The 24,672-nt window shown below is 32.2% G+C and overlaps 3 protein-coding genes and 1 long non-coding RNA gene across 4 annotated transcripts; 2 read left to right on the top strand and 2 right to left on the bottom strand.

The window, feature by feature from the left end:
* Positions 1-3,765: 3,765 nt before the first annotated feature.
* Positions 3,766-5,772, bottom strand: LOC124536288 (RNA exonuclease 5). The gene is made up of 2 exons (XM_047112805.1): positions 5,552-5,772; positions 3,766-5,462 (listed from the first exon to the last, which is right to left on the bottom strand). The coding sequence occupies exons 1-2, from the start codon at positions 5,628-5,630 to the stop codon at positions 3,775-3,777; spliced, it is 1,767 nt and encodes a 588-aa protein (XP_046968761.1). The 5' UTR covers positions 5,631-5,772; the 3' UTR covers positions 3,766-3,774.
* Positions 5,773-6,536: 764 nt separating this feature from the next.
* Positions 6,537-9,013, top strand: LOC124536345 (UBA-like domain-containing protein 1). The gene is made up of 4 exons (XM_047112874.1): positions 6,537-6,856; positions 7,795-7,872; positions 8,034-8,276; positions 8,415-9,013. Exons 1-4 carry the CDS (start codon positions 6,749-6,751, stop codon positions 8,439-8,441), a joined length of 456 nt encoding a protein of 151 aa, XP_046968830.1. The 5' UTR covers positions 6,537-6,748; the 3' UTR covers positions 8,442-9,013.
* A 5,650-nt stretch (positions 9,014-14,663) lies between these two features.
* On the top strand, positions 14,664-18,994 carry LOC124536430. The gene is made up of 2 exons (XR_006966870.1): positions 14,664-15,200; positions 17,652-18,994. It is a non-coding gene; the product is annotated as an uncharacterized LOC124536430 (long non-coding RNA).
* A 2,381-nt stretch (positions 18,995-21,375) lies between these two features.
* Positions 21,376-23,378, bottom strand: LOC124536315. The gene is made up of 2 exons (XM_047112836.1): positions 23,204-23,378; positions 21,376-22,809 (listed from the first exon to the last, which is right to left on the bottom strand). Exon 2 carries the CDS (start codon positions 22,792-22,794, stop codon positions 22,159-22,161), a length of 636 nt encoding a protein of 211 aa, XP_046968792.1. The 5' UTR covers positions 22,795-22,809; positions 23,204-23,378; the 3' UTR covers positions 21,376-22,158.
* Between the last annotated feature and the right edge of the window lie 1,294 nt (positions 23,379-24,672).

The following is a 24,672-nucleotide window of genomic DNA, read 5'->3' as shown; positions in this document are numbered from 1 at the left end:
CGCCCATGGATTGTTGGCATTTAAGGAAGGTGTACGTTCTTTTCTTGAAGGTTCCCAAGTCATTTTGGTCCGGAAAAATCGCCGGCAAAAGCTCGTTCTACAAAGATAGTGAGGCGGTAGGATCTAGGTCAACTAGGATAGAATATAGATATAGGATAAACCTGAGTTGAACAGACTTCAACTTCGTTTCGCGTCAAATGCCCTAAATTAAGCCCTAATTATGCTTTACATCAATTACATCTATCATCATCTTTTTATATTACGGATGAAACAAAAATTAAGTGAAGTTATTTTTTAACATTTCTTTTTTGTTTTAATAATTTTAAAGTATATGTTTGAATTAATTTAGTATTAAATCAAGAAAGAGCTATATACTTAATTTGAATTCTATGCTGTTAATTATATATTAATTATTATTTTAGACCTTCCGATAGCCTTAAAACCATAATCTCTTTTAACTGTTATAGGTCTACATAACTAACTTAAATAAAATATTTAATAAATAAACTTATTAAAATCATTGAGACGTAAAGAAAACCACCACCGAGTAGTAATACCAATTTTTAATCTCCTTAAAGTCAATTAGTTCTTTGAGTAACCGTTTGGTCTTTGTAATAATAAAAAAAAAACATTTTGTTTAATCTGAAAAGTTAACATTTTTGTCAAAAAAATTAATTCGAAAGTAATCCTGAACTTCGATACAGTTTGAGTGCATTAGTATAGGTGTGGTAGGTCAAACTTGAAATTTTACTGTCAAACAGCATTAATTCATCTTTAAAAACTTTCACAGAATTTAATAATTAATGTACAGGAAAACCTATTATTGTACGTAGGTAAGAATTAAAATTTTCATTTGATTTGTTGATGTTTGGGCACTTGCCTCTTAGCTATATAGATAAGGGTAAGAAAGTATTGATTGATTATTTATCGAATCGTTATGTTTTTAAAATATTCTGCAGAACAAGTTTCATAATGATTTTTGAAAACTGTCCGATTTTTGGCCTAACTAGGTTCATAAGGTCTTCTGTACTATGCTCATGCCCACACAGAGCACATTAATCATACAAGATATGTCCGACGATAGCTGTATCGTCGAACGCGTGCAATATCACCGATTATGCCTCTCTACGACTTCTTCGCGTATTGTCAAAAAAGAATAAGGTTTTCTCATTATGGTGAAAAAAAATAAAGATAAAACATTTATTATTCACTTGGAGGTAGGGCTTTGTGCAAGCCCGTCTGGGTAGGTACCACCCACTCATCAGTTATTCTACCGCCAAATAACAGTACTCAGTATTGTTGTGTTCCGGTCTGAAGGGTGAGTGAGCCAGTGTAACTACAGGCACAAGGGACATAACATCTTAGTTCCCAAGGTTGTGGGCACATTGATGATGTAAGGAATAGTTAATATTTCTTACATCGTCATTGTCTATGGGTGATGGTGAACACTTACCATCAGGTGGTCCATAAGCTCATCCGCCAACCTATACCATAAAAAAATGTAATAATATTAAGCACTTATTAATTTTATTTACTGTTTTAATTGTCTTTACATTTGCGAAATCTTCTATTAACTTTCTTGTATCCAAATAGTCTAACATTTCATGTTCAATTGAAAATATAGCTAAATAACATAGCCTTTGCTGGAGCATTGTTCTCATTGTATCTTACATAGTTTTAGCAACTTTCAATTTTTAAAACAATCTCTCAACCGACGCAACTGAAACCGGCAGTGTGAGAAATTAAATAATTGGTAAAAAGATACTATAACAGGATTTTTGGATCATTACACTGATTTTCTACAAAACGCAACTTTAATGAAATTATTCAACTAAGTAAATCAACATCGTCGATGCCTCAACCACAACTGTCTAAAGTCTCTTTTAACTCATAATTGAATTAATCAAATAAGATATGCTAAAAAAAACAAATACATCAGTAAATAAATATTTTTAACTTGTAGAATCTAACCTCAAAGAAGTCATTGTCTGATCTAGGATGCTAAAAGAAAACTCTATATTTGATTTTTGGGTCTACTCAAACTTCATCTCTGCGTACATATTGAAATTGTGTTGATTTTTTTGCTTGAATTGGGTTGTGTCGCTCAATTTGCCGCCTCCTGGACGTACCATCCGTGTTCATGGCGGCCCAACATAAAATGAAACAAGACCGAGCACCATTGAATTCGCATTCTTTGTAAAAAATACTTTAGAATAATTGGTGCATCGCTATTAATATAGTATATATATAATATATATATGTCACCGTAAGACTACAAAATCCGTTAGATTACAATCTGACTACAAAGATTGTAATCTGTCGAAATATTGTGAACCGTGAAATATGACTGCAATTTAACGTATTATTTTTCACTATATTTTAATCTGTCGGAAAAAAATTGTGAAGTGTAAACTGGCGTAGAACGGGTGCATGTCGCGCGCTGATTGGTTTTTAATGTAGTAATAATTCACCAGATTCCATTTAAAGTCAAAAGTAAAGCCTGTAAACTTTCCCAATGCTGGGCTAAGGCCTCCTCTCCCACTAAGGAGAGGGTTTGGAACATATTCAACTACGCTGTTCCAATGCGGGTTGGTGAAATGCACACGTGGCAGAATTTCGATGAAATTAGATATATGCAGGTTTCCGAGCATGAGATGAATTATAAACACATTTAAGCACATATATATAGTGGTGCTTGCCTGGGTTTGAACCCGCTATCATCGGTTAAAATGCACGCGTTCTAACCACTGGGCCATCTCAGCTCAATAGTTCCATTTAGTTAAGTCAAAATAATCTCGAATATAGTTTCGCCAAACAGATGCATTCAAAATAAGTTTAGTTCTATATATCATGCAATTTGAGCCCTTTTTATGGTCATAATTACTGCTGTTTTAAGATACTAAAATAAAAAGGGTAAAATTTATTTATATTTCTAGGAAATTCATTTAGTAAGGTTGATGGCGACTTGTTACTATCGAAACCCTCGTACTCGTAAGTAATGACTCTAAGTTCTGGTAGACTTATGACTAAATCATACTCCAAATAAGTCAATACTCTATTCTACGATAGCACTACTTATGACTTCTTGTAAGCCTGAGGTCAATAAAGTTATTAGATTTTTCTGCCACAACCTTCTCAGTAGCTGCTTGTGGTATCAAATTGTTGATTGGATTATGCAAGTATTCATGTTTGCCATGGGTCATATACAAGTCCAGCTTTGAATATAATAGAGAAACCTTTTAAAACATATTCGAAATACCACTTAGACTATCTAATAAGATAGTCTTAATAGCATTTTGAGTTAACACACAAGGAAGTTTTTACACAAACTATCTGCTTTCTATGAGCATTCATTTTCCTTTATAATATAGTAGCCAATTGGTTAACTGATGGTAAGTAGTCACCACTGCCCATAGGCATTGTTCGAAAGATTAACCATACTTTACTTAGCATCACCTGTCTTGGGAGCTAAGATGCTATGTCCCTTGAGCCCAAAGTTTAAACTGCCTCACTCACCATACCAATCACAATAAACAATTACTAAGATTACTGTTTGGCCTTAGGACATATTGTCACTGAGTGCCCAGATGGGCTTGTATAAAACCCTACAATAAAGTAAATTTCATAGCCATAGGCAGTGAATTTACATAACAAAAGTTGACATATCTATATAAATATGAGCAGTTGCAACATAAAAAATATATTGGAACTTACACAAAAAATTATTAAAATCTCTGTACATTTAATGAAATAAAAAACATTTGATAAATATAACTATTTAATACTCCCATGTGAAGTACCTTTTACTTTCATCATGGCAATACCATTTTCTTTAGTTGTACCACCGAACACAATCACACACAAAGCAGATTCTTGTAGACCATTCCAAATGTTCGCCACCCATTCATCTACTCTATTTACAATTTTCATGTCATCACTATCTTCATCAACTTTTAAATGACCCATTACTAAATTATAATCATCTGCCTGTGTTATTGTCGAGATTACATCTTCTATTCCATCAACTGTATTTAGTTTCACCTTTTTCGATTTATTTTTTTTGAGCTGTGTACAAAGACTTTCTTTGGCTTGCGTTAGAAATGTATGATAATCACCAGTAATATTATCACAACCGACAACTAAAGATGTTTTCTTTTGTTCAATAATATGATTAAAAATAGATAAAGCATAATGTGGTTGTGTTGCCATTTTGATAGCATTTTCTTTATATTTCTGTCTATTAGTGTGCACTGCATCCCCAAATTCTATGCTTTTGCTAAGCTTTAGCTGAACTAGTTTTAAAGATGCTAGAGAATCCTCCACAGAACAATGACCCATATTCCCTTTTTGTATGTCTTCTTGAAGAAATTCCTTTGCAAGAGTTTTGAGTTTTGGTTTTCGTGTTCTTTCACCAGTAAAATTATAAATCAAACTTGTATCTATAATATAAGGATGCATCATTTTCAACGCATGTAAATCTGAATTTAAAGACTGTCCTACTAGAATGGCATCAGGTGGTAGCAACTCTCTTAAATCATTTTGAACATCTTCTAGTCTTTTAGTAACATTTTGTAATAATGATTTAGTGATACCAGAATACCTAGTCAAATAATCAGTAATATTGTTATAAGGTTTTACTAAAGATTCATATACAGTTTCATGTTTTTCATTGACCACAGATACACGAGTCAGCTCAGAGCCAGCACTAGTAAGGCACATTTCACAATCAACACCAAACATCGGAGATGTTCCTGTTACAGGTTTATACTCACTCTTTGACATCACATAATCTGCATATGCATTTTTTAATTTCCCTTTTAATGGAACTGGATAATTTTCTTCAATTAATTGCCAAGCTGATAGTATAAGTTGAGTTCTAGGAAATTTTTCATCAAGATTTGTGGTTTCATAATCTTCGGATATTCCATCTCTTATGGGAAAAACAGCTTTCATCATAATCATTAAATCTTTCCTTACTTCCAAAGCTAAATTCATACTGCCATATTGTTGAATTATGCTCTCTTTCTCAGTTTCAGACAAAGGTACCAAAGCCAGTTCTTTAACTAAAGATCCGCCATACACTGATGGTGTAAGAATTTCTACAACATTATCAAATATGCTCCTAGTTTTCACCATGGTGTCTTTATATTTCTCCCAATCCTTAATTGAAAGTCCTTCAATTATGAGACACGATGTTTTACTTATATGACTACATTTGTCTAATACATACCAGCGAGGAGATTGAGTTAAATTTAGGTTTCCTAGTAGTGAATGTAACAATAAATGTTGTATATCGGTAAGCAGTAATGGTATTCGACAATCAGCAGGTACTGTTAATGCTGCAGTTTCTCCAGTAGCTTTCAGACGAAAACTAGCCACATGCCTCTTTCGAATTTTGGCACTCTTTTGAACGGAGGTCGGAGATAATATTTTTTTCTCATTGTTGGCTGTTTCGATATGACCTGTAGATATTTACGTAAATATTAAAAATATAACCCACACTTAGTTATTTTATAAATGAGCTCGAGTTAATAATATTATTTAAACTTACATCCATTTTTCGTTTTACGCTTTTTATTGGCTGGTTCGTCGCAAGTATTGTCGATATTCATAATAGTATGATCTATCATTTATAAAATCAGCAACATACAAGTTATTTATAATAATTACAACAACAACACACACAAGAACTTATTCATATTTGTAAAACCACATTGCGATACTCTTAAACTTCAAACTACACATCAACTTCAAAGTTTAAATAATAGTAGTGATGTCCTCAATTGTCCTCTCACAGACAACGAAACATTGAAATTGAGTAATCGTATTTAGAACATAATATATACACCGATACGTAGAACTTTACAGGCAATACACCTACAAATTCTATCAAAGTTATAAAAAAAACTTTAAAAAATAAATAAGTTTGAATATGGTTAAGTATAGAATCTCGATCTATATAACATGTAGCGGTTATAAATTGATATCGTAGCCCTATGAAACAAATGTTGTCTTTTTTCAATTTCTATTTCTATAAGTACGAGTCTATTAAACTTGCTATCTAAAATAACATATTGTTGATTTTTTTATTAATACCAATACATGTACAATTATTCATCTTAAAGGGGATTGTAGTAATTAGCCTTTAAAATCGTTAAAAAAAATACCGCTATCAATAATTAACCATGTAGTAGAAGTAATATTCAGTCATTAATAAATAATAAAGATATTAATTAAATGTAGGTAATTTGGTAAAGTTACCTAAATGAAATTTAAAGCCACTGAATGTATCAAATTCGGTAAAATTAAAGCTTGACATAAATGCCGAATATCATTTATCAATATAAAAGCAAACACGTGACAAATATTATCTAAACTTTTGAAGTAAACTATTATGTGAAAAGATTTATTAGTATTATTTATAATTTCTGATATCAACCATTTTTACACATAACATAAACATAATAAAAACAAAATCATAGTGAAGGCTGAATAGTGGACGTCTGTGATATTAGTAAATAAAAAAGCAACAAGGACATCCGCGGTCCGCCATACTAATACTAAAAATAATGACGAAGAGTATTATGTAAACTCGTGTTTTCTCGCTTACTCTTGCTATACTTCTATCCCACTAGCGCCACAATAATATTACGTTCGTATTCATAACGTGAATAAACATTCATTTGCTTTGCTACAACTACTTTTCTTGCTGATTCGGTGAACTTATACTGTATCAGAACAATATAAAATGGATTCTTTACGTGAACAAGTTATGATTAATCAATTTGTACTTGCGGCTGGATGTGCCCGAGAACAAGCTAAACAGTTACTCCAAGCTGCACATTGGCAATTTGAGGTAAATTTGTGAAATACATGTAAACAAACAATAAAATCATGAAATGGCTGCTACTATTTTATATTTTGTAACAAAACACAAAATCTTATCTTAAAAATAGCTATATCCGACACTTCGTCTATACAATTCTGGTTAAAATAGGGTTTTGCTTTAGTGGGACAATTATACGATCATTTACCTTGACCGTAACTAGAACGCGTACACATTGATAGTAATGACAAAATAAGCTAGTTTGTAAATAAATTGACAATAACAATGATGACACATAAACGTAGGGGTTGTATTTATTTTTATTTCTAAGGACAGTAAGGTACAGTGTTATGTGTACATTAGTAATCATTAACCTTAATTATGTTATCTTCCACACTGCTACAATGTAAGAGAATTAGGCATTAGCCTATGCCCAACTGTGGGACAGTGACAATGTTGTGAATGTCATGATGTCACTATTCTAATACTTGTTTATGTTACCATTATTTTTACAATTTTATTTACTCTAAGCATTTTAATTAAAAAAAAGCAAGCTATGAATTAGGTAAGAGACATAAATATTGACATCACACCACAAGATCATTTATATCATAATCTTTACATTAATTATAATTCATATAAACTATTTCATATACTATTTTGTTATTAATATAAAACATTAAAAGGTTAATAACAATAATAATGCAATGCAATAAAAATAAATAAATAATCAGAAGGATTATAAAGGTATTATTACTTGGTTAAACAACTTAAAATTTAATAATATTTTCTTGTAAAACACACCTAGGTATTAAAAGTATTGTAGAAAAAAATATTTATTTTTTAATTTTATTGTTTTATTATTGTTCAAAAGTATACCATACTTTCTTGTAAATTTCATGCTCATTAATTTTGTTTTCAGTATAATTTATTGTATATATTTCAAAAAATAAAATAATATGTTACAGACAGCGCTGTCAATATTTTTTCAAGAGGTGGCCATCCCATCTGGAGCCAATGGCATAGCAGCACCACATTACCATCAGGTATAGGTTCTCATCAAATTTTATTCTACGCATTTCTCATATAAAAAGTCAAAATATTATTATAGTGCAAAACAAAATATGTAGATACATATAGATAAGATAGAGTCTTATAAAATAAACAAGAATTAACTAAATTTTAATAGCTTTTCTTACCATTTCAGCAATTGATGACACCATGTAATACTCCTGCCACACCACCAAACTTCCCTGATGCTCTTGCAGCATTTTCAAGATTATCAACAACGGGAAGTCCAAATAATGCAGGTGGAGGGGGTGTCAGTGGCATGGCGCCGCCCGTATCCCCTCTTGCCACGCATCCTCCACCAACACAAATGCAGATGAACGCTTTTGCTAGTAATCCGAACCCGCAATCAAATTTTGCACCACTTTCCTGCTCAACTGCAGTAAGTAGATATTTGCGTACTCATCCTCTGTATCTGATGTTTATTTAAAAACAATTGTGTTATTTGTTGTGTCTTTTGTTATTTATTTAAAAAAAAATTGTGTTATAATATAATATTAAGATACATTGTTTATTTCAGATTTGCAGAGAACATATGCCAAGATAAGCTGAATACTTAGGTTAGGATCATCTATAATTTATTTTTATAATGGTGCGCAATGTGAGCTGTGGGTTTGTGAATATTATTTCTAACACCCCTCTGCAGCTTAAGTTTGCTGGACAATATATGGGGTGATATAGTCAATCATGTTAAACATAAAATATTCTCACTGTTCATATAGTGGTTTCTAAAACAAAATGCACTATAGAATAATATTAATATTATATTATAACAGTTTTTGATACCTATAGATCTTTCACTGTGATTATAAAATTTGGTATCATAACTATGTAGTGGTAAAGTAATGATTATGGCTGTATGATAATTATGAAAGATGAAATTATTGTTGTTTTTTTTTTTCGTTTAATGTTATATACTTTCATATACACTGTTTACTGTAAGCTAATATCATTTTTGAATATAAAACATGTATTATATTCTTCAATATTATACAGCTTCGTAAAAGACAATATTAAGGATACAATAAAAGTGATTAATTAAGATAAAATGTTCACATGTCATTTTTTGCAATTTAATTCTTATAATTAAAAATAAATAAGGAAAATCATTAAAATATGTTAATTTCTTGTACATACTTACCTATCTTAAATAAATATATAATCAAATGCTAAAAGGTTGTTGCACAAATATAACCTACTATAGAATCTAGATCTACTCATTCACAAAGGCCCCTCCATGTTTAATCAATATCCGCATGCATAAGTGAGTGACACTCATGCTTTAAGATTTTAGTTAGTGTGAGATGACTAAGTATAAAGAAAAAAATTACAAATTAGATTATATTTGTTATATTCATTATATATTTAAGTTTGGGGTGTGCCCTCTTGAATGAATAGGTCTTTAAGTGTTATGAAGGACTACACTCTACTCAAATTCATTTTAATACAAATTGCACAATGTGTTAACAACAAAAATATATCGAAAATACTAAACAATTAAATTTTTTGACATATTCACATCTATTTGTATACAGATAAGTCACTAATTGACTTTTTTTATAAATATTATACATATGAAAATCAAGATCAAAATGTGAATTTTAGTTTTATTTTATTTCATTTTCTCTTGCACATTTCTATTGTTGAAAGTATATAAATATGTTCTTTGGTGTAGCAGTGCTTGTTGGATAATTAGTTAGGAAAAGAAAGACAAAAATGCAGATAAGAGAATTAAATGAGTTTTATAATATTTAATTTTATCCGATTATATCTATGGATTCTGTGAATGTTAAAATCTATAAAATTAAAATAAAAGTCCGATAACTATCTGCAACAGAATGTTTTATTTTAAAAAAATTAACAATATGAATACTGTGATTATGCCATTGGATACCAAAAACATGATTTTGGTATTTACGTTTCCTAATTTTCGATATAATCTGTATGGGATTAATATTAAAATAATTTCAAAAATCGATTCATTCTTCAACTAAAGCATTGGAATATTGACTGGTTTAAATATAATTTGTGATAAATGTAAATTATGAGTTCCAGATTTTAATAATATTAATATAAACAAAAATTACGTTCTAAACAAAATACTGTTTACTGCTAGGATTAGAAGGGCGTAGCATATGAATTGCTTTTTAACGTTCCGCCATTTTTAGTGTTTCATATTGTTCTTCCAATTTTCATAATACATTTTTTAATCTGTGTTTGGGAGTCGTATGATAAAATCTTATATTCAATCAATTATATAATCTTATCAAAAATCTTTTAAATTTTTTTGCAAATTCTGTAAGGGTTGCACATTGGTCTGTACTGCGAACGCTCTAAACGCAACAAAGCGGAAGGAGTTGTCAATTGAACCTCGGGTTTACACAGCAGTCGACTAAATCCATTACTGAGTGTGACTACATTTATATAAAGAAGTCAAAATATCATCAAGAACGAGTGCAGTAATAATTAGCTAATCCATATAAAATTATTATATTATTATAATAGGCGTAGTAACCCTGTCTCTATACGTACAGATAATAATCGGCAGTTAATAGGTAAATAAATACCAATGCAATTTGAAATGAAATTCACTAACAAATACTACATTACATTTAATAATTTACGTTAACAGCCTGTAAATTTCCCACTGTTGGGCTAAGACCTCCTCTCCCTTTGAGGAGAAGGTTTGGAAAATAGTCCACCACGCTGTTCCAATGCGGGTTGGTGGAATACATATGGTAGAATTTCTATGAAAAAAGTTAGACGCGTGCAGGTTTCCTCACAACGTTTTCCTTCACCGCCGTGCACGAAATGAATTATAAACATAAATTAAGCACATGAATAATCAGTGTTGCTTGCCTGGGTTTAAACCCGCAATCAACGGTTAAGATGCACGCGTTCTAACCACTGGGCCATCTCCGGTCAACAAGTACTATGACATATATATTATGACTGCGTAGCATTTTGCATTCCTTTTTTTATATTTTTACAACTGTTATTTTTCGTCTGACCTGCTGTTATCGATACATATCTCTTTTCATTTTGTATATCCGCTGCGGGTAGTTCAGCACAAATTGTCGTGGCGCTTTGGCTTGGCTTAGCTGGTCACGGCTCGGCTTAGCATATAGCAATTTGTAAGGCCACGCTGGCCTTACAAATTTTAAAATGGAGTCCTTGTTTACTCAAAAGATTTTGTGGGTAGTTAACCCACGCATGGCAAAATAATTCTAATCGGTAACAATATTCATTAAAATCTGTGGTGCTAGATATGGGGACAATATCGGTATTTTTTTTTCAGAAATAAGGAATAATTGAATGGTGAAAGATCCTTGGAGGATTAAAAATTAACTTAGGAAGATATTTTGAAGTTTTTCTTAATAAGAAGTTTTTCTTATATGTGGTAGTGCAACACTGCATACCTCTCGGTTGCAGTCGAATGGGCCGGCACACCCGGGGAAGTAGCACTCTCTCACTTAAAATCAGCGTAAAGTGGTAGCTATGCTACCGCGCCCAGGCTACCCTCCGAATTATTGGGGTAATTTTGCGCTCACCACTGTTCGGGGCAAGTGGAGCAGGCATCATAAGGCAACCCCTACCACACTCGCTGTGGACTTCTGCAACTTAAGGGGACTCAACTCCAACTTGAATGCCGTTCACTTTCACCTTGAGACGGCGAAGCCTGCCTTTCTCTTTATTACCGAGACCCAGATATCTTCTCCTGCCGATACGTCTTTTCTCTCTTACCCCGGGTACAAATTGGAGCATACTTTTGTACCACGAGCTGGGGTGTGCGTTTACGTCAGAGATGATATCTGCTCTCGACGCCTCGGCAGCCTTGAAGGGCAGGACCTATCAATTATGTGGCTGCGCGTAGACTGCGACGACCATCCGCGAATCTACGCGTGTCATTATAGGTCCCATACCGGTAATGCCGAAATCGACCCACTGGTTGAGCACGTCCAATTGGTTACAGATTCTGTTCTGCAACAGACTCCATCCGCAGATATCATTGTTCTGGGCGATTTCAATGCCCATGATACAGAGTGGCTTGGATCACGCACCAGTGATCATGCGGGTAAATTTGTTCTCGACTTCGCTTTGGCATATGATTTGACACAACTGGTCAACTCGCCAACGCGAATACCAGACGTGGAAGATCATACACCTTCCCTGTTGGACCTTCTGCTGACTTCGTATCAGGATGGCTATAAGATTGTCGTCTTGTGGGCTCGTCGGACCATTGTCTCATCCGGAGTACAGTGCCGGTTACACGGTACTCACGACCTCGTTTCGCGGGCTGCCGTCGCGTGTGGCACTACAAGTCAGCAGATTGGGATGGGATGCGGTCCTTCTTTGAATCTTACCCATAGGGGCGGGTTTGTTTCTCAATGGATAATCCGAGCCTTGTTGCTGACTCTGTCGCCGATGTGGTACTTCAGGGTATAGAACTTTTCATTCCATACTCTGCGGTGCCCATTGGTGGTAAGTCCCAGCCCTGGTTTGGTCGTTTCTGTAAAACGGCTTCACGCCGAAAATGGGAACGCTACCAAGACTGGGCTAACACATCGGCGTCTCGTGATGTGACCAGCACATTCAGAAAGGAATATAATTCTGCTCCTAGGTCCTTCAAAGACGTAACTGCTCAGGCAAAGTCGAAGTACATTGGCAGAATTCCTTCCTGCGCTTCCCTTCAGGAACACGTGCGTTCTAGTCTCTCGCTAAGGCTATCCTAAGGGAGCTGGGTACGGGCAGCTGTGTAAGGGAATTTCTGGCAGCCTTCCTTTACATCTCTGCACAGGGACGGTGTGTCATTGGCCTATACCGCAAAGGAGAAGGCCGATCTTTTAGGCTCTCTCCTGCGTCGAACTCGACTCTGGATGAAAGAAAGAAAGAAAAAAGAAAGTCACCACCATCAATGCCGCGGTGAGATACAACGATGCCGGAGTTAAAATTTCGGCAAAGTGCAGTTCGCAAAGTACTTTTTCCTTGGACATTTACAAGTCGAGTGGACCCGATGCCACACATACCTCCAATAGTGCTACGGACATGTGCTCCCGAGTTGGCACCGGGCTTAACGCATCTTTTCCGGCCATCCTACGCATTAGACGTCGTCCCGAACTCCTTGAAGACTGCTTTGGTGCATTCGATCCCTAAAGAAAGGCAACCGCTCAAATCCGTCCAATTATAGGGCTATAGCCATCACCTCCTTGCTATCCAAGATAATGGAGTCCCTTATTAACTGCCAGCTCCTGCGTTATCTAGAGGAGAACCAACTAATTAGCGACCGCCAGTACGGTTTTCGTCGGGGTCGGTCGGCGGGTGATCTTCTAGTTTACCTTACTCATAGAAGGGCTGAAGCAGTTGAGAGCATGGCTGAGGCGTTAGCAGTAAGCTTGGACATAGTGAAGGCCTTCGATCGCGTATGGCACAAAGCGCTTCTTTCGAAGCTTCCTTCCTATAGGCTTCCCGGGGAAATTATGCAATTGGATTACCAGCTGTTTGGCAGATCGGAGCATCAGGGTCGTTGTCGACGGTGCATGCTCTGACTTAAAATTCGTTAACGCTGGTGTTGCACAAGGCTGCGTTTATCACCCACTCTGTTTCTTCTGCATATCAACGATTTGTTGTAAATCGGGAACATTCATTACTATGTAGACGACAGTACCGTTGACACCTTATACACCGGCCGCGCTAATATTTCTCTGAAATCGAGTCTTCGTTAAATGAAATCGAACTGGGGCCGGCTAAATTTAGTCCATTTCAACCCCAAAAGGACGCAAGTTTGCGCGTTAACCGCTGAAAAAACACCATTTGTCGTATCTCCTCGATTTGAGAACATCCCGATAGCCGCTACGGGTAGTATCGGAATACTTGGCGTTGATATTTTGAGCCTCTTTCAGTTCCTCGGTCAATTGGAAAGCAAATCCAAATTGGCTTAAAAAAAGCTCGGTGTGCTCAGCAAGGCGAGACAGTATTTCACGTCGGCCCATTGCCTAAAACTTTACAAGGAGCAAATTTGGCCTCACATGGAGTACTGCTCTCTCCTCTGGGCGGGTGCTCCCCGGTACCAGCTCCTTCTATTTGACCGCATCCAAATTAGAGCGGCTCGAGTTGTCGACGATCAAGTCCTTTCCGATGATCTTTAATCCTTTGGCTTTGCGTAGAGATGTTGGATCACTCTGCATCTTCTACCGAATTTTTCACGGGGAATGTTCCGAGGAATTGTTCGAATTAATCCTGGCTGCTGAATTTCACTTTTAGACATCTCGTCAAAATTCTAAGTTTCACCCGCACCACCTTGATGTCGAAAAATCCACAATAGCGCGATTTCTTAGACATTTTCTGACTCACACAACCACTTTGTGGAACCAGCTTTCGCCGACGGTTTTTGCGAACCGATACGACATGGGTACCTTCAAGAAAAGAGCATACTCCATTCTTAAAGGCCGGCCTTTAAGGAAGGAGTAAAACGCACCTGCAAGCCCCCTGGTGTTGCAGAAGTCCATGGGCGGTGGTAGTCAGTAGTCACTTTTCATCAGGTGAGCCTCCTGCTCGTTTGCTACCTATTTCATAATAAAAAAATATCCCATCAACTCACACACAAACAATATTCCCTGTAGTTCAAAAATTAATTATCACTCAATTTTCTTTCATATATTTATTTACAATAAATAAATAATATAATTTAAATGTTCATTATTTTTTTCGGTTCGTTAATATTTCCATTAATTCCTTTATTTCAGATCACAAATTCATGTTGTTTTCTTGTATTCATATTTGGTACTTATAGTTAAATAATAATTAAGTAGCTGCCAAAGCGCCCACTATTCACAGCCACAGCAGTCAGTGTGTATTTCTTTTTCCTACCACTAAAATACTAAAAATGATCAAATTTAAAAATGTATTCAGGATTGTCGACTCTTTAGAAATAGTCGACTAAAAATAAATTTTTACTTTTTTTTTATTACTTTTATTTTACCAAAATGCTTTTTTATGGGATTTCAAATTTTTTAGTGGGAAATTAACATAGTCACCTGGCATCATTGATTTAATTGACATCAACATTTATGAATTTTTCAAAATCTTCTGAGTGATAAAGAAATTACTTTAAAATAAATTTACGATACTTGTGTAAAAAGTAAATCTAGTTTACTAGGGAAAAAAAATGCAGAAAATAAGCCTGAATTGGTGTGGCATATTTGTTGACGCATATACGTATTCTACAAATTATTTACTTTTTAGTATAACTATTATTGTCTTTTCAATATTGTGGGTGTGGATATACGAAAATCCTCAAATTTATAAGGTAAGGTAAAGTTCCCTGCGAGAACTTTAGAAACTTTAGAAAATACAAATTTAAAGGTAGTCTTAACATAGTAAAATAAAGAAATGTGATAAGAATGTTTTAAAATAATAATGTAAAGTTTAAAATAAAGAGTCAAATTAACATGTCTATCTATGTTTTTTACCTTTATGATTCTATAAATACACTTTACTTAATTGTTTGTTTTTAAACATTTGGAGCATTGAGCGAATAGAATGTGTTGGAAAAGCAATCCTTACATTAGTATTGCTTTATTCTCTTCTTGTTACAATCTCATAAATATTAGCCTGTATTTTAGTGGGATAGGGTTTTAGATATTTAATAATTAATAAAAATAATAATTATTATTATACTTTTTCACATGTTAATACAAATGAAAATTTAAAGAAGAAATATATAAGAAAAAGATTGACCTATATTTACTTTATATACTTCTAAATATTTCTTTCTGTATAATATATGTGGTTAATGACTGCTGGAAAATTAAAGTTAGTTCCTCATGTTTATAACAAAATTAAACTTTATTGAGCACTTCCAAACAAGTAAATGTATGGATTAAAATGCACTTTTAAAGAAGGTGCAATAAGAATTTGGTGCAAAAAGTTTTGTTATACAAAACTGTGCTAGTTTTGTGTATTTATTTTTATAATTTATGTCTTACTTTTCTGATTCTAAGTAAATTACACAGCTTTTGTAGTTTGAGAAGATTTTTTAATTTATAACATATTATTTTGGGTATATTTGGGTAGTGACCACATATTCATTAGATATTCTACCACCAAACAGCAATACTAATCATTGCTGTGATCCGATTTTAAGGTCGAATGAGTCAGTAAACTGTATAACTAACCAAGCATAAGGGACAACATCTTAGTTCCCAAGTTAGGATGCTGATTGGTGATATAAGGCTGTCTATGTACAGTGTTGAGCACTTACCATCAGGTTGTCCATTTGCCCCTCTGCTTGCGTATACCATATAAAAAGGTGTAAGGTAAACATGTAAAATTGAATACAATTAATAAACTGATAATTAATGCATACGCAAGGTTGAGTTACAACTGAATTTATTTATGATAAAATTTCGTAATTGTTAAATCTAATAAATGGCAAACAGAAATATACTGTTAATTTATTATATAATATGTAAATATATAAAACTTATAAAGTTATTTTAACAGTATAATTACATTTTAATAATATAAGACTGTCGTATGGAACTCATATTGTATTATGTGTTAGAGCAATTTTTTTTTATTTTTCGTATTTTTGTAAATCTCTCCATTTATTTATTTTTAAAGTTCTGGAAGTAATTTAAGCACTTCATAAGTTTCGTTTTCCTCTTCTTTATCTCCATACATATTTGTTATTCTACTATTAGACCAGAGATTTTGAATGATGTGTGACAAAAACCTATAATTTATTTGAGTCTGGAAGTTTTAAAAAGCCCTCATCCAAAAACAAAATCAATCCAAAATCTTCGTGGAAAGCTCATAAATATTAAAGAGCGTGCATATAAAAAGTTATAAGGACTATTCAAATCGTTAAAAATAGCGCAATTTCAAACTTTATTATTTTTGGTGGAGTTATAAAGAGAATAACAATGATGTTCTAGTAAACAGATATGTTATTAACGCGCAAAAAGTGGAGTAGAAGACGTCCCAATTGGGACGTTTGCCTTAAGTCGTTTTACGTGATAATGCGTTATAATACATCATAATTACGTAGTAATACGTTTTGCGTAATTAAAACATCTAGTTATCCCTTTTACTTAGTGTTTTTATCAAGCTATCCTTTTTACTTTTAACAAAATGTAAAAATAAAATAAAATAAACGGTCCCCGGCGCGGCACACTTTTTTTTGTTGTTTAGTATGGATATAACATATCTGTTTATTAATTAGTTAAGTTAGTTAGTTAGTTTATAAAGTTAATATAACCTTACATAAGAAAAAAGGTTTTAGTTGTGATATCTATATAATTGAAAAAAGACGCAAATAAAATTCTACATCCGTTTTATAACATCAGTGTATAGGTACACTATCCATGGCATGTTATAATTTTCTGTGAATTTGTATTCTGTAATGTGGTACATATACCCTCAATAAATGTTACATATATAAAAAGTTTCAGTTTAATATGAAATCATAAGCATCTATTGGAACTATTGTTCTACTTGTATCAATGAATATATAAATTCTAAATTAGACATAGCCGTATGTATAATCAATAATCTTGCTCTTATGTATGTCGTTTCTAGACGTGTGACCTCGAATCATCCACCATGAGTAATCTACGATAATAATTGTTATAAGTCACAAGTTTCACTAAATATTTTTATAGATTGTTTTTTCAAACCCATGATAAAGTTTATTTATAGAATGGGATGTGTTTGTTTATTAAGAAAAAATACACACATCTATTTACTTTGATTTCAGCTGATATTTAAAAACAGCAAACATTCCAATATTATGACTCCAAGACAAAGTCACGATGAATTAGGAAATGAACCATCAGATTGGGATCACGGTGAAATATCTACTACAACATTAGAAAAGATACCAGTATCGAAGAACTGAAACCAATGTATTATTTTTATTTAAAATTTATGTTAAGCATTAGTAACAATATTTTTAATATAGCTACTGATTTTAAAAGGTCTGACATTCACGGAATCTGGCTCAAAGAATAATGTTGTTTACTAAACATAAGGCTTCCCATTTTGTGGAACAAAACACTCTTGTCATAAGTTGTTCTCAATTTTCCGATTTCTTAACTGAACCATTAAGTTCTGGGGCATGATGTTGATGGTAAGAGAACTAGATCTCTGGCAAATCCTCAGGGATCTATTTTTGGTAAATTTTTCATCCAAACATTCGTCTATATCCATGCCTTGTTGGTCAGAGACGAACATGAGATTATATTGTTGACCGATGATAACTCCTTAATTTTGATTTGACACGCTGACACGAATAAAATCGTTTTAAAAAAAAATTAATTATTGTAATCACGAATGTCTAAAAATATCCGTTAAGTTATCAAATGTTCTGAATGAGTTCATTGAGCAAAATGTGGTCACGACTCACGGTTTACAAATTGTCTAGAAATTTTATCTAAAATTACTTGTAACAGAGAAGAAAACTTTGTTTTGGTTGCTCGTAATTTGGAATCCTTGCTTAAGATCGATCGAGTAGATCTATAATATTCGTTCGAATGATCTCGTGTAACAGAAAATTAATTTTTGTAACTCCAAGATTACTGAAAAAAGGAACGGAATAATTAGTGTTCATCATTATGATTCGGAGAAAATGATTATTTGGAAGTAAATATTTTATGTAACTAAATATTTACTAATCTTTTATAGATAAAAAGTTATTCTGAGTAAATGTTACACTCATAATATAACTGCTATTTTTGCCTCATAAATACATATGGTAATGAATGTGTTGCTATATTTTTTTGTTAATTAATTGATTAACAATTGTAGTTGATATTGTTTTTTTAATTTCTGCAAATAATATATAACAAAGTCGCCTCCTGCCGCCTGCGAGGTTTACACAACAAATATTGATATGGTTTGCACTAATAAAAAGAGCGACAAAAGAGCAATTTGTTAATGTATCAATATGTAATGCTAGCTAATACTGACTAAACCTTAGGAAATAGTTGCAACAAAAGAATTTAATAGAAGATTGATTGTCTTAAAAAAAAGGAAATTCCGCGATAGTATGTAAGTATGTACACAAAATATTTTATCAATATATAGAAACATTTTTAACAAGATATGTTTTATTTCTAATTGTTACATGAAACTCAACTGAGGGTAGAACATCTTTGGAATCTCTTACAAGAGTTACAAGCAAAGACTCTGCCATTTGCGAATGAGATCGTTGCATTGTATAACGTTCCATTTCATCCCGAAACCAATGCAATCTCAATCTTGAGGAATCTGCTGCTGCAGATAATATAGAGAACGATAATTATGTACTTGATAATAATTATTGTAAATAATATACTTAACCACGCTTTCGGTTTGTTCCACGCCTTAAAAGTAGCGTCAATTTCCGAAACGAACTGTTTATACTTTCAAATAAAATAAAATATGATTTTGCAGTCTTAACCTAAAGGCGCGACTAGAACATATTATTATTTATAATATTATAAATTATATTATATATATATATATATATATATATATATATATATATATATATATATATATATATATATATATATATATATATATGTATATATATATATATATAATTATATATATAATATTTTAAATTCATTTATAGGAAAGCTGAACAATAAATGGTCAGTAGGCATATTCGGTTTGAGAGAAGAGAATCATAAAGTCTCCACTATAACTCCAACTTGATATCCGTCAAATTGAAATGCTTAAATTTTACAATTTAGTAAATTAATAGAGAATTAAATCAAAATTTGATATCCTATTTTATTATAGTCACTAAAAACTTTAAGGTAATACTATCCGAGCCGAAATGGCCCAGTGGCTGGAATGCGTGCATCTTCGATGATCGCGGGTTCAAACCCAGGCAGGCACCACTGAATATTCATGTGCTTAATTTGTGTTTATAATTCATCTCGTATTCATGGGTGAAGGAAAACATCGTAAGGAAACTTGCATGTATCTAATTTCAAAGAAATTCTGCCACATGTGTATTCCACCAATCCGCATTGGAACAGCGTGGTGGAATATGTTCCGAACCTTCTCGACAAAGTAAGAAGAGGCCTTTACCCAGCAGTGAGAAATTTTAGAGGCTGTTGTTGTAATATTATCCAGAGAACCACATAATCGTTAAACATGGGCCAATAAGATTAGAAGACTTCCAAGTGCCTTATGAATCTATTGTTCAAATCTTCATTTTTAATAATTGTGGAACCTCTTCAAAGACTAGTTTCTTGATATAGTTACGTGATAGTAAATTGACCAAAAATATATAATGTTAATAACTGATGTTAAGATTCCAAAAAGCATTGTGCTGACCACAGACTCAAATCTAAACCACTAAATATTTTTAGAAATTATTTAATTGAGTGAACTGGATGGTGTGTTTAAAGGTACGAAATTCGTATTTAATAACTCATTGTCTGAAGGATTTTTCGTCCAAATGTACATCTTTTACGGCAAAGGCAAGTCATGAAAGGTTTTTTCGAAAGGTTCAGTAGGTAATTACAGTTAAGGTAGCTACTGTTTCAATGGAATAAAACCCTAATAAATACCTTTCTAATTATATTCCATATATTTTGTGAAAAAAGACATCGAAATCAAAGAGTTAAGACACGTAAATTTTACTCTCCTTAAAAATAACTATACAATATAGTTTTAAATGCATTTCAATCATACTTCGTTGGTTCGATTTATGTCTTATTCAATAATCAACCATAATGAGAAACTGATAAAGTGATTTTACTAAACCAACAAAAAATGTATTTTTAATTATTATGTTTGCCTTATTCATTTCATTTACATTCCCATTCTTTAACTAGACAAGTTGAGGTATTCTTATATATATTAATTGAATTGTAAATGAACATAAAGAACACTTAGTTTAAAATAAAATAAAAAAAAACAAATTGTAGGCATATGAATGCTGCAATACTAGTTTCTTTTCTTTTCTATAATACCATTAATTTTTTAATCTATTACATTTTATTTTAATATATATATTTTTTAATATGGACAATACTTTACAATTTTTAACATTTATTTGTTTACCTCATTACGTTGACATTAAAGATTAACTATTTATTTTAAAGTTATTAATTAGCCCCATTTGTTGATTCCAAATCAAAAGATGATTAGTGTTAGTTAGCTAGATGGAATTCCAGAGTGTAACAATTTTTTTAACTTGTTTCTATCCAAGGCGATAAATACTGGATCTTAAATCTCTTATCACAATTGTGATATATGAGGCTGAATCTATTCACTAAATAATCCATAATAATATAAATTGCATTTAAAATTGGTGATTTGTATATAATATGTAATATACATTGTAACAGGGCTAGACTCTTAGACTATACATTAATTATTATTTAAAATTTGTAATTAATAAAGAGGTCTAAAATATTATTTATTAAAATTGAATTAATTCTTTCTTTTTATTATTTCACACACAATGAGCTTTAAACAAATGCATGATGGCTTAAGAGAGGGAATAAAGGAAATTGCTTATGTTTATGGGTAAAACCACTTTATAGTAAAAACAAAGTTATGCATAAAAAAAAAATCAAGGGTGGAATTTGATCAATTACATAAAAAAAAATCATAAAACATACCATACCATACAATAAATTGTGGCACTTACTAATCTTGACAAACAAATGTTTGTTTTTTAATTTTTTTATATGTGTAAGTGCATGTTATAGTAATAATCATAGTACTTAATCTAAGTTAAAGAAAAATCATTGAAATAATTTGGTAAATGAAAGCAACAAGAAAAATATGTGAAAATACAGTACTTCAAGTCATTGTAGTAAAGACTTAGCATGGAAATACTGTAAAGGGAAGGTAAGAACTATGCAGGTGTAATATGAAAATTTAGTAGAAATAGGCACTCTTAAGCCATCAATTAACGAAAATACATAAAACTAAGCAATTGATAAAATCGGATCTTTAGAGTAATCATGAACCTAGATCACACGCATAATAAGATAAAAGTTCTACAGCCAAATTATCATTAAAATTGTTTTTGTTATTTTTATTTCATAAAATGTTTAATTCTCAAGATACACAGATGTTTCATGGTGACAGACACTTAATCATAACATATAAAATTGAATACAGTTATTTTTTGGTCAAATAATAAAAATATATCCTAAAAGTGAACAGTTATTAATATTAATTACAAGCCCAATTAAAATACAAAAGAGCAAAAAATGGACCACAGAATTATTTTCACTTAATCATACTTCAGATTAAATATACATCATTTCTGCCATTGAGGACATCTTTTTTGGTATATGAACTAGTGTTTCAAAGTAGCTAGCTAGTTCGTCAATTGTGACATCACATGGTGGATTCAGTGCCTCCTGAGAGCAGGATCCAGATGAACTTCTTTCCGAATTCGAATCTCTTGATTGTCTATCACTATAAGCTTCACATTTCCACCATTTAGCACAATCATTTAGATTATTTACCCTCAGTACTGTGTGGCTTTTGTCAGAGGATATACTTAGTTGATTGCAATTGTCCACCAGTGTGTGTAAATTTAAATTATCAGAATTACATTTTTTTGGTACCTGAATATGCATGACTTCATTCTTAAACAAATATTGGCACTCGTTTTTTATTTTATTGTGTATATTATATGATTGAGATAATCTTAGAACAGGTTCTTTTAATAGTTTATGCTTTTTTTTACATATTGAGGAATTTTTCTTTCTTTGACATACACAGGTACATTTTGACATTTGATTGAATGGTTTGGATGAAACCTTTCTCTGCAAGGGATTTAGGAATGGATTTTCTTCTTTTATATTCTTTATTGGTTTGCTTGGCTCTATTTCCAGTCTTCCCATCCCCACTCTTAATGATATGTCGTCTGTAGACATTGTATATCATTAATTCTGTAAATAAAACATGTAGCAGTTACTTTTCTCAAAAACATGCATTTTTGCCACCTCAAACGCAAAGTTTAATCTATGTTTTTGTTGTTAATAGAAAAGATAATTGGCATTAGCATTAGTAGAATTGATGTAGTCTGTGGTTTGCCTAAAATTAGTACTAAGCACAAAGCATGGTATTTAATTTTTTAAACTGAGACCCAAACACAACAGTGTCTTATAAAATCACAGTATCTATTGCACAGTTTAAACAATAAAGATGATATTAATTATTATCTAAGTTTGATTCAAAACAAATATCTTGATTGTTGTTACAAAATACCAAACAATGACTTGTCAAAATATAGGACTTCGATGTAAGCTCGTTTTACTAAGAAATAAATACACAGCTACTTACTATATTCTAGGTCAACTATATAACAAATATATATATTTGAATTATATGACCTTCTAAAACTTGGACCAAATAACAAATTACAAAACACTAAACAATATAATGTGTATATTATATGTACTTTCAGCTCGTTGTATTAATTGCTCAGTTAAGAGTTGCCCGATCTTAAATGTTATACATTTAACACTTAAAACCATAGACATTATATTTTAGGTATATACGAAATGTTGAATAAATAAAATAAATAATTTTGTATTTTGACTGTTAAACGTTTAGTTTAGTTTGATATAATTGTTTTGTATTACTTTTCAAAATAATCTAACCATTGTTTATTAAATATTAATTGAAATTTGAAAAATATTGTTATTGTTAATAAGATTGGCTTAACAGTGTAAAGCCATTCCTATGTGAAGCTATTCTTCTTTAGAAAATGAGAGCAATTAATCGTTTTTATATTCGCGAAATAGTACATATAATATAATACCAAATTATTTTTGCCTTTCAATACATTTACCTGTAAACAGATACATTTTTTCAATCTTTCAATTAACTTATTTATACCCTTATAAAAAAGTTTTGTTGAAAATGGCAAAACAATATCCTTGACTTCATCATCAATGGTAAATTTCTTACCCCGTAGCTTTTTTTTTCATTTTTAGAAACAGGTAATCATCACTCTGGGGCTAGTCCGGACTGCGGGTTGGGTGACTCAAAATATCGGAGCCCACTTAATGCAGGAGAACCAACGCAATCTGGCTCTCGTGGGCGGACATGTTCTCGTACAGATGAAGCATACATTTTGTCAATTTTCACCGTCTTTTCTCTTTAATGACTTCTTCTAATCGCTCTAATATTAAACCGGTTATTCCCCAGTTATAACAACATATTTATCTTTATAATCGATCAATAATATTTCTTCATAGTCTCAAAAAACCGTTGCCATGAGTTTCCTGGGTGACTATGACACCTTAAACATTTTTTGACTCAATACACCTTGTTTTCTTGTTTTCGTTACAGAGGTCCAAAACTGTACGTGAACTACAATTTGAGAATTTATTTGGATTAGTTTTGGTGTGGTCGTCTCTATGCTTTGCCCGCCCTCGGGTCAGATCTTCAAGTGGTTTCCTTCCTTTTTTATATAAATTGTGCCACTTGTGCTTTCCCACATTGATGATTATTCAGTATGCTCGGGACTTATTTTCCTTGTTTTGGTAAGGAATCTTACAACAGTACAATATTCGATATTTTCCATATTTTACTTTTTCCCCCTTTCATTTTATTTCTTTCCTTTTTCATTTTTTTTATTTATAAAGCCAAATACCATTACAGTTAGACCCCAAGGCTACGTTTTAATTAAGCGATTATTTTTACAACATTTGTGCGTCTGATATTAGGAAAAAAATACATTAGAATACAATATACCATTTCTATCTGTTTTATAAATAGGAATTCGTTCTAATTTAGAAATGTTT

Source organism: Vanessa cardui, chromosome 16 (genome assembly GCF_905220365.1).
Source record: "Vanessa cardui chromosome 16, ilVanCard2.1, whole genome shotgun sequence".
In the NCBI taxonomy this organism is placed as follows: domain Eukaryota; kingdom Metazoa; phylum Arthropoda; class Insecta; order Lepidoptera; family Nymphalidae; genus Vanessa; species Vanessa cardui.
Note: the sequence above shows the minus strand (reverse complement) of the source record. Positions and strands in the feature narration are given on the sequence as shown.